The 9,820-nt window shown below is 59.5% G+C and overlaps 1 protein-coding gene across 5 annotated transcripts in view; it reads right to left on the bottom strand.

Annotated features, from left to right (window-relative positions):
• Positions 1-9,820, bottom strand: part of COL11A2 (collagen type XI alpha 2 chain) — a 29,469-nt gene continuing 19,649 nt past the window's right edge. For all 5 annotated transcript variants that reach the window (XM_059178693.1, XM_059178692.1, XM_059178695.1 and 2 more), the window contains 28 exons: positions 9,686-9,793; positions 9,448-9,537; positions 9,244-9,297; positions 8,913-9,020; positions 8,667-8,774; positions 8,471-8,524; positions 8,315-8,368; positions 7,995-8,102; positions 7,757-7,810; positions 7,460-7,513; positions 7,210-7,263; positions 6,996-7,049; positions 6,549-6,656; positions 6,083-6,136; positions 5,841-5,894; positions 5,666-5,719; positions 5,024-5,077; positions 4,652-4,759; positions 4,485-4,538; positions 4,274-4,327; positions 3,896-4,003; positions 3,690-3,743; positions 3,350-3,385; positions 3,102-3,155; positions 2,716-2,980; positions 2,029-2,141; positions 1,480-1,686; positions 1-714 (listed from right to left, as the gene is read on the bottom strand). In XM_059178693.1, the coding sequence (XP_059034676.1) occupies positions 574-714; positions 1,480-1,686; positions 2,029-2,141; positions 2,716-2,980; positions 3,102-3,155; positions 3,350-3,385; positions 3,690-3,743; positions 3,896-4,003; positions 4,274-4,327; positions 4,485-4,538; positions 4,652-4,759; positions 5,024-5,077; positions 5,666-5,719; positions 5,841-5,894; positions 6,083-6,136; positions 6,549-6,656; positions 6,996-7,049; positions 7,210-7,263; positions 7,460-7,513; positions 7,757-7,810; positions 7,995-8,102; positions 8,315-8,368; positions 8,471-8,524; positions 8,667-8,774; positions 8,913-9,020; positions 9,244-9,297; positions 9,448-9,537; positions 9,686-9,793 (2,418 nt within the window). In that variant the 3' untranslated portion in view covers positions 1-573. The remainder of the gene's footprint in view (positions 715-1,479; positions 1,687-2,028; positions 2,142-2,715; positions 2,981-3,101; positions 3,156-3,349; positions 3,386-3,689; positions 3,744-3,895; positions 4,004-4,273; positions 4,328-4,484; positions 4,539-4,651; positions 4,760-5,023; positions 5,078-5,665; positions 5,720-5,840; positions 5,895-6,082; positions 6,137-6,548; positions 6,657-6,995; positions 7,050-7,209; positions 7,264-7,459; positions 7,514-7,756; positions 7,811-7,994; positions 8,103-8,314; positions 8,369-8,470; positions 8,525-8,666; positions 8,775-8,912; positions 9,021-9,243; positions 9,298-9,447; positions 9,538-9,685; positions 9,794-9,820) is intronic.

Below are 9,820 nucleotides of genomic sequence, written 5' to 3'. Positions count from 1 at the left end.
TGAGGCAAAGGAGACCATATATTCCAACATTCACAGTGGGTTCTACAGGCGGGCTGTGAGGGAGGTGGGGTTTGGCCTGAAAATGTCCCCCCACAGTCACTGAGGAAAGCCCTGAGGCAAGGAGGAGGGGGCTGGGGCTCACCCTTGGAGAGCCCTGTCTCCAGAGTCCGCTAATTTTTGTTGGCGTTTCTCTCTTTATCTTTTTTTGTTCTTTTGTTCTCCATTCTTTAAATAATTAATATAATTACTTTTAAATACAAAATACACAGTGTCCTTTCTCTTCTCTTCTGCTTGTTTGGGGGTGGTTGGGAGGTGAGTTTTAAATAAGGGTCCCAGCTGTCTAACAGGTCACGGGCTCCAGGTGGAAGGGCCAAGAACCCCAGATGCCCCCCCCCCGGGGCGCCCAGCTCACGCTTTACCCCTCCCCTGGTCTGCCCCTGATTGGGGGCTCTCCGTCCCCTGGCCCAAAGCCCCCTAGATGGTGAGGAGCCCTCTTGGGAGGCGGCACAGAGCTAACGCTGTGGGATTCCAGGTGGGCCTGGTTTCGGTGCATGGGGTTAGACTGAGCAGGTCCTAGCCCATGAAACAGACAGGCCCCAACAGCACCCCTCCCCGCCGAGGGGGGGCCCCCAGGTCTGAGAAGGAGGCATCCAGCACTGGTAGCTGCTCCAGCACGGGCGTCCGCACCTCCAGCACCGTCCGGCCTTGCTGTGTCTTGAGGGGAAGACAGGAGAGAGGGAGCAGTGAGCGTGGTGGAGGGGCGCGTGCACACACACACACCCCAAGATCCCCCAGGCTTGGCACCAGGCTCGCCTCTCCTCTGAGGGCCCTAAGATGCTGTTCCTCCCAATCCTTGTCACGTGGTCAGACTTGATAGATTTTCTTCCTCAAATGTCTTCCAGGGTTGGGGTTGGGAAAGCTAGGGCAATGTGTGTGTGTATGTCTGCACACGTGCACACATGCATGGGTGCACACATCCACGTATGCTCACGAGCCAGTCTGTGTGTTTGTCTTTGAGACTATCCCCCTGGGGTGGTTGTGTGAGTCAGCGTGACTCCACGGGGTGTGTAAACACGTGTCTGCAGTGTAACTGCGTGATAACATCAGACACGATTCCCCGTGTGTGCATGTGTGACCCTGTCCAGGCAGCGCCAGGGGTGTATGCACATTCTGTGGGTATCTGTGTGCTCCTGTGCCTTCACGGGGCGGGGGTGATTTGGACCCCTGCGTGCCTTCATCCGACAGCCTGTGTGAATGTATGCACCAGCCTGCGTGACTCACTCTGGGTGATGTTGATGTGCGCACAGAGGTGAAGCCCATCTTCCATCCTTCCCACCCTCCTTGCCATCAGCACCTCCTCAGGTATATCTGACACCAAGAAGCTAGAGCCTCCTGCTCTTCCTGGGTGCCTCCGCCCAAAGAGTCTTCCTGCAGCCTGACTCGGGAATGCACCCTGATCCAGCTCTTCCTGCTTCCCACCTGACAGCCGTCTCTGAATTCTTTGACATAGGGGCTGGTCTCCAGGCTCAGCTCATCCTCATTGGCCCCCCGGAGCTTCAGGGGACCGCCTTGGGCCATCCCAGAACAGGGGTAGGAGACATCCTGATGGGCTGAGACACTGAGCAGCCGCAGGAAGGTGAGCTGCACCACACCGACTGGGGAGCCTTCTGAGTCGACGTAAGAGAACTGGCGGGAGAGAGGCTGGTGGTGAGGGGTAGATGGAACAGGGCTGGCAGAGCATCTACAGAAGCGGGGTCCCCAGGGCTGGGGTCACGGGCAGGGAATGGGTGGGCAGAAAGAGCGGAGGGAGAAATGGGCCAGAGCAGGAGGCTGGGACTGACTGAGGGTAAACAGAAGGCAAGCTTTGTCTAGGGTTGTCGAGGGAAAAGGCAGTGGGATGGTGGTAAGAAGGGAAGAGCCAAGGAAAGAAGGTGCCCAGGCTCTGTAGTGCCAGGGCGCCTGTCACAGAAACCCAGAAGCCACTGGGACTGTGAGTGGGGCAGGGGAGGGAAGGAGGGCAGCCCTCACTTGCGTGACATCATCTCTGGGTATCACACATGTTTCCCCTCCAGCTGTAAAGTTGCAGAAAACCCGGAAGGCATCCCGAGCACAGCCCTGGTTGGGGTCCACCCAGTACTCTCCTGTTGGGTGAGGGAGAGGAAAGGGTCAGGGTCCCCACAGGCGGGACCCAAGACACTCCTTGCCCCCCTTCCCACTCCCACCCCGCTGCTCCAAACTCCCACCCTCCCCACCATGCCCTCAGTCTCCAGGTCCCACTGTCCCCTGGAATCCCACAACGCTGCCCACCCTACTTCATGCCCCATCACCACCTTACACCCCTGCCCGTCTGTGGTACCCTTCCCCACAGTGGCATGCCCAGGCCCCCGATGGAGGGGGCAGGAGCACTGACACCTCACGTCGGTACAATATGTGGTGGTAGATTCGCACGCGTGCCCGTCTGTGTAAATGCAAGCACGTGTGTACACGTGTGTATGTTTGTCACTTCTTGCAGGCAGCAGGCTGATCGTGAGCCGGTCTGCACCGGGAGGACCAGATCAGTTGTCAAATATTGAAAACTCCCCACCTGGCTGGTGAAGAGCTGCCATTCCAGGCCCCTTGACCCTCACCCCCACCCCACCCCTTCCCCCAAGAAGTCCCTGCATCCACTCTGCTTTTCATCCTGTTGTAACGCCGTCTCCTGAGGCTGGCACTGACCGTCGGGCAGCTCCGGGTGGCAGAGCTTCAGGTCCTGGCATGTGCGAGCGGGGCTGTCCTGGGTCCCTGTCGGCCGCCTCATCTGCTCAATCTCCTCCCGCAAGGAGTCGAGGGAGCCAAAGATCTCCTCCAGCCCCCCAGCACTGCCTGGAGCCCCCCCAGTCGGCATGGCCTCATCCTGCATCAGGCGGCTTCTGTCCACGGAGCGCCGAGTCTTCTTGGGCATCTGGATGGGCAGGGGCTGGATCACCTCACCGGGGGGGCCCTGTGTGGAAGGAAGAATGGAAAAGGTGAGAGACAAATGGATAGGAGGTAGAAGCCAAGAATCTCTGAGAAAGAGAGGCAGAGGCGGAGCAGACAGAGGCAGGCCCTGACTTGCAACTCACCGGGTGTCCTGGAGGACCCTGGATGCCCTTCTCTCCCTTGGGTCCAGCTGGGCCCTGCCAAAGGAGTAAATGAGCTCATGGAGGAATCAAGGGCTCATGCATGCAGTCAAGGCCGCAGAAGGGTCAAGTCAGTCTCTGGGCTGGGAATGAGCAGCTCTGCTGGAGGGAGCATGTTTGCCCTGGAGAGAAAGTGTCAAGTCTGGCTGGGGGAAGGGGGCAGAGCTCAGAGCTGGCTGGGGGTCACTCACTGTGGCTCCTTTGGCTCCTTTGGGGCCAGCAGGTCCCTGGGAAATGAGGAAGAAGAAAGAGATGGTCACCATGGGGGCAGGGTAGGACAAGGAGGAATGGAGAGGCAAAGTCATGAGTCCACAGGACCCTGGCTTTACTATAGGAGGGGCAGGCCTGAGGGAACACGGGGACATTCCAGAGGCCCTGGAAGGATGGGGGAGGAGACACTGTGTAAGGACATATGGAGGACACTGGGGCCTGTTCTGCTTGGCTGGTGGTTGCCATGGATGCCATTGGGGGATTATGGAGGGAGAGCAGTAGGGTTTAGGGGATTTAGTGAGGAACAGATGGGGTACTCACGGGGAGGCCGGGAGGCCCTCCAGGACCAATAGGGCCAGATGCTCCGGGGATACCCTAGGAAGGAAAAGGACATGGTTCAACTGGGTCCCCCTCCACACCCCTCCTGACCCCCCCAACCCCCAGCTGAGTCTCCACCTCCACCCTCCCCACCCCCACCACGAATCCCCACGCTCATCCTCCCAGACCTTCCAGGACCATGTCCTCACCGTCTCTCCCTTTTGTCCAGCAGAGCCCTGAGGGCCAGGAAGTCCCCGATCACCCTTCTCTCCCTGTTCCCCAGGGGGCCCAATCAGCCCGATGAGACCTGGGTGACCCTGGAGAAAGGACAGGTGGCCGGTCGGGGGAGGCAGAAAGGAAGAAACACGCATGCAGAAGGAGGAGTCCACAGGGGTCAGAGCCCAAATGACAGGAGAGACTCGGGCAGGGGGCTGAGGACAGAGCAGGGCCTGTGAACAGCCCTCACTGAGCAAGGACCCCAGAGACTCAGTGTCAGAGCCCTGAAACACAGTGGTAGACACTCGGGGCCCCCACAGTCCTCCGGGCTGAGGGTAAGGGGAGATACCCAGCCGCAGGTCTGCACTCACCTTCTCGCCCTTGGCTCCAATATCACCTCGCAGGCCAGGAAGTCCCGGCGGTCCCTGTGGGGAGACAGAAATCACTCTGTGCATGGAAAAGTGGGACCAAGCTCTCCCCAGAGCCATGTCCCACCTCCTCCAGGGCTTTAGCTGGATGCCCACTGCCCAAGAGCACCACCAGCCTCGCCCCACCCACCCCACCCAATCCAGAGTCACTCACCAGAGGACCTGGAGGTCCTGCCTGGCCTGTGGCCCCAGGACGGCCTTGCTGACCCTGCAGATTCAAGGGGACCACAGAGATCAGGAGAACTGTCCCCACATGGGTACCCTTCCAAAGGCCCCTGACCCCTCCTGCCCTCAGCCAAGCTGCTCCACTCCATGACTCACCACTGAGCCTGGGAGTCCCCTTAGACCATCAGGACCAGGTTTCCCTGCTGGGCCTGCGGGACCCACAGGGCCTGTCTTCCCCGGGGCACCCACAGCACCGGGATCCCCCTGAAACATATACAAGGAATGAGTCTTAAAGGGCAGAGGAAAGGGGTAAGGGTGGAGGTAGGGGGTCCAATGTGGAAAGGATGAGACAGAGAGGAGGGGCCAAACCCCAGGAGCCCCAAAGCAGGAACAGGAATAAGTACAGGGAACCCCCCTAGAGAGAAGAGGCTCAATATGGGGTAGACATCTGGAGAGAGGAATCTGAGGAGCCAGAGGTGCCAGAAGATAGGGGGAATATTCCAGCACCCAGGATGGCCTCTCCCTCACCTTGGCTCCCTTCTCTCCTTGCCGCCCCTCAGGACCAGGGGTGCCGGCAGGACCCTGCAGGTAGAGACAGGAAGGAAAAGTCAGTGAGTCACCAGGCTCAGCTGCTTCCCCGGCCTGTCCTCCTGGCTCCGGGCGCCATGAGCCTGTGCATGTGTGTGCTTGCCTGCACGTGTGAACGTGCGCACGCGCGCACACACACGTGCATGCACCAACAGAGTTGCAGAAGCTGATTCCCAAACAAGCTGGTAGAGCTGTACCAGTTGTTAAAATAACGAGGAGTTCTGTATATTCAGGGAAGAGCCACCTGCCTGCACACAGTCTACTATCCATACACCTTCTATCCCAGCAACTAGAGGGTTAATCCGTGGCTCAGCAGGGACCCTCCAGGAAAGCTAGCCCCTTCCTCCAGGTCCATTCTGACCAGTTGATGAGTACCATCTCCCACACCCCCGCAAGAACATAAATAGCAAAGCCCAGAACAGACATGCTCCCTTACACATGGCATGCTTACAAATACAAATGTCCACACACATGCACGCTACCTCCAGGCACCTCCCTGCCCATCCCATCTCCACTGCCCCCATCTCCTATCCACCCAGCCAAGGACTGCTCCTCAAGGTCCCGGATGTCCACCTCACTTACCCGCTTTCCAAGTGGTCCAGGAGGTCCATTCTCCCCAGTGGGACCAGGGGATCCCTAGGGAGGGACAGGAGTGGATGAGTGTTTAGCCTCCAGCCAATGGAGTGGGGCTTAAAAGGGGGTAATGGGCCTGAAGGCTTGGGCTCTGTAGTGGAGGGATGGGTCACTGGTCACTCACAGGCTGTCCTGGCTCTCCATCCTCTCCTCGGTCACCCTTCGCACCATCCTGGCCCTGCAGGGATGCAGCAAGGTCAGGGATTGCCCAACCTAGCTGGCGTCACCTCCAAAACTGCCAATTTTCCCATCCCTCTGCCTGCCCTGCCTTACCCCCAGCTTCCCACACTCAAGCCAGTCAGCCGCACAAAGGCCCACACAGGAGCCCATCCTCTGTCTCCCTTCCCCTCCCACGAGCAGACTCACCCGAGGGCCACCTTCTCCAGGAGGACCAGGATCACCAGGAAAACCAACAGGACCCTAATGCAGAGAACAGGATCAAAGTCACCACCCCCTAACCCTACCCAGAGCCAGCACAGATGCTCAGAGCACATGCCACACTCTCCCTCTCCAGCTGGTGCCCCCGATGCCCAACGGCACACCCTGGGGAGATGGTCCCTGGCACTCTCTTTTCCCCACCTCATGTGCTGCATGCTTTTTGATGCTTTCAGGGAGTTAATTAGAAGGCATCTCTGACTTTCTTTCTCTGGATTTCACACCCTGCCATGGATTTCATACATCCCTGCCAGGAGACCTCATTCCAGAGCCTTCCACCCAAGTATCCCCCCATTCCTGGGTTCCTCCTACTCCAAGACCCTCCCACTCACAGACACCCCTATACCCAGGTCTCTCATTCACAAAGCCCTCCTCCCAGCCCCTCCCCTAAACTCACAGGGTTCCCTTTGGGGCCATCATCACCGGTGGGGCCTTTAGGCCCTGGTGGTCCTGCCTCTCCCGGTTGCCCCGACTCTCCTTTCTCCCCACGCTCCCCGCGTGGGCCCTGAAGGATGAGTAGAGGGTATGGATGGTCCCAAAGGGGTCTCGAAGATCAAGGATGCAGCCCCTGCTTCCAAGACACCTTCAGCCTCCCCTCTACCCCCTCAGTGACAGCAGGACGCTCACGGAAAGTCAAGCCCATAGGGCATACTCGGGTCCCTCCTTCCCTCTGAAGAGCGAGCATGGGGCTCACTCAGACCCAGGGGTCCAGCCTCACAGAGCGTTAGGAGCACAGGCTCCTGGGCTGTAGAGGAGCTCCAGCTCCAGGAGGTCACAGTAACAGGGGCTGGGGTTGAGGAGGGTGTTGGGGATTAGGGAGCAAGGGCTCAGAGATCTCACTCACCTTGACACCAGGCTCACCCTGGACCCCTGGAGAGCCTGACTCTCCCGGCTCCCCCTGCAAGGAGATTGGGTTCAAAAACCACCTTTCACCCCCAAATCTCGATATTCCCCATACTTCATTCTCTTTTGCCCCAACCCCAACCAAAGCTGGCAGAAGTCCAACCCTCATACCCCACCCCAAGACAAGCCCCTTCATTTACTCCCTTCCCAGTTACCTTCTCTCCAGGGGGACCTAGGTTTCCAACACCTCCCGGGGGACCTTGCGGACCCTGGAAGAGGAGCAGAAGTAGGAGTCATTGCTTAAGGGAGGGGGTAGACCCTGAATGAGCACCCCAAGGTCACAGCGGTGAGACAGCAGGAGGCCTTCCAGGGCCAGCGACTTCTCATGGCAGCTGAGATGAGACTAGAGTTTATAGTCTGGGGAAAGGGAGGCAAGACTGGCCGCAGGGATCTGAGAGGACTCACATCAGCTCCATTGGGTCCAGCTGGGCCTCGAGGTCCTGGGGGGCCGGGTGGTCCCTGGGGAAAACAGAGCAGAGATGGGGAAGGGAAGAGAAAGGAAGAGAAAGGCACACCAGGAATGCCAGAGGGTTGGGTGGGGTTGACATCTCAGGGTAGGAGTGCGGGTCTCAGGGGAGGGGGGCAGCCCCACCAGGAAGCAGCATGCAGGGAGCAGGGAGGCTGGGAGTGCTGGATGGGGGGGGGGCGGGGAGAGACTAGCAGGTGGGGTTGGGGCCAGGGGGTCAGTGGGGTCACTCTTACCATAGGGCCCACATCTCCTGTTTCTCCCTTCTCACCCGAGGGGCCTGGCAAACCCTGTGCGGGGGTACACAGCCCAGACCAGGATGACCGACCCACCAGAGAACAGCTCCAGGTACACTTAGCCTCCAGTGCCCTCCCTCCGATCCCACATGTCCCCCAGTCCTCAGCAGCAGGGGCTGGTCAGCAGACCCATCCTGACCCCACCTCTCAGCCCCTGCCTCTACTTCCCCCAACTCACCTGTAGGCCAATGGGTCCCGGGGGCCCATTGAATCCTCTCGTTCCTTCATCACCTTTGGCTCCAAAGTGTCCCTGGGGTCCCCGAGCTCCGGGCTCCCCATCGGCTCCCTGAGGTGGAGGGAGGGCAGGGACAAGGACACAGAGATGGTCATGGTGTGGGAGTTCTCTCTTCACAAACTCCACACCAAGCTGGGCATCAGGTCCAGAGCCCTTACTCCCACGCTCAACTCCAAGGGTGCAGGGGAACGGAGGGCAGACTAGAAGTTGCCAGCGCCCCTGGAGGGGCAGGGAGGGGAGCAGATGGGGCATCAGTCACTCACCGCGGCTCCAGGCTGCCCCACAGGACCAAGGGGTCCAGGGGGTCCAGGAGGGCCCTGGGGGGAAAAAGGAGAGTCAGAGACACCAAGACAGGGAGAGACCAGGTGGAAACGAGGCTAAAGGCCAGAGATCAGAAGTCAAAAGTCACAGTCACTTACATGTTCACCCTTGTTCCCTTTAGTGCCCTTCTGTCCGGGGTCTCCCACCTCACCCTATGGGGACAAGGCAGATGAGGTATTAGAGAAAAGACCCAGGTGGGGCAAGGAGGGGAAGACAGGGATGGGGATGGGAGGCATGCGCAGATCAGCAGTCTCATCGGGGAAGATTGGGCCCAGGGTCTGTAGGTTCCCACACCTTGTCTCCATCCTCTCCTGCCACACCGGGGGGTCCCGCAGGACCAGGAAGCCCCACAGGACCCTGCACCCCGTCTCGACCAGTTGGACCAATGGGGCCCTTCTCACCCTGGAAGAAAAGAAGAAAGGAGTCATGAGCCGGAGACGATCCCCCCCCCAACACCCTCACAAGGAACTCTCTGTAGCCCAGCAGCTCACAACTCGCAGACCCCTCCCCAGTGTCTCTCCCCAGGGACCCCACACTCACCGGGACACCTTTCTCTCCTGCGGCTCCAGGGGGACCCTGTGGGCCTGGGCGCCCTGGGGGGCCAATGGGTCCCCCCGATCCTGCTGCACCTCGCTCCCCAGGGGAACCCTGAGACAGGAAATGGAGTCAGACCCCCACACCCCACCCACACCAGAGGAGCCCTGAACATGGTTCCCAGGAGAATAGCCCCAAATTGAATACCCAATGGCAGATCCTAGACTCCCTCTGCCTAGTCCCACAGCCCTGCCTAGATCCAGATGCCCCTCTTCATCCATCCTCACCCACTCTTTCCTGGTTCCTCCCTCCCGCCCCTCATGTCCCCCACACTCACTGCAGGGCCAGGGGGACCTGCTGGACCTTCATTTCCCTTCAAGCCGGATCCACCCTGTGAACCAGAGATTGGGAGTCACAGATGTGCGTCGGGAAGGCAGGGAAGGATGGGGGGGGAGGCAGACTTGGAGAAATGGGTGTGGGGGTGACACTGAGCGACTCCAGGATGCCAGGTGACTTGTTGGGGGACTGAGCTCTCACTCACAGCAGTGCCGGGGAGGCCTCTCTCTCCTGGGAAGCCCCTCAGACCCGCAGGTCCATCCTTCCCTGGAGCCCCTGGGGGACCAGGGTCACCCTAAGATGAAATGAAAGGTCATGAGCCACAGCCATGCTCCCGGATTGGACAGAGAGATCTCTGGCTTTTCTCAAATCCCAACTATCTGTTCCATTGAGCACCCCAACCCTGGTCTCCCAAGTTCCCCTCTGCCCGACCCTTTACTGACCTTTGTTCCTTCTTTTCCAGCTGTTCCAGTCAGTCCCTGCTCTCCCGGGGGGCCTGGGGGGCCCGGGTGACCTCTCTCCCCCATGGGCCCAGTTTCTCCTGCTGCTCCCTAAGAAAGAGACAGAAAGACTGATCC

Source organism: Mustela lutreola, chromosome 6, assembly GCF_030435805.1.
Source record: "Mustela lutreola isolate mMusLut2 chromosome 6, mMusLut2.pri, whole genome shotgun sequence".
In the NCBI taxonomy this organism is placed as follows: domain Eukaryota; kingdom Metazoa; phylum Chordata; class Mammalia; order Carnivora; family Mustelidae; genus Mustela; species Mustela lutreola.
Note: the sequence above shows the minus strand (reverse complement) of the source record. Positions and strands in the feature narration are given on the sequence as shown.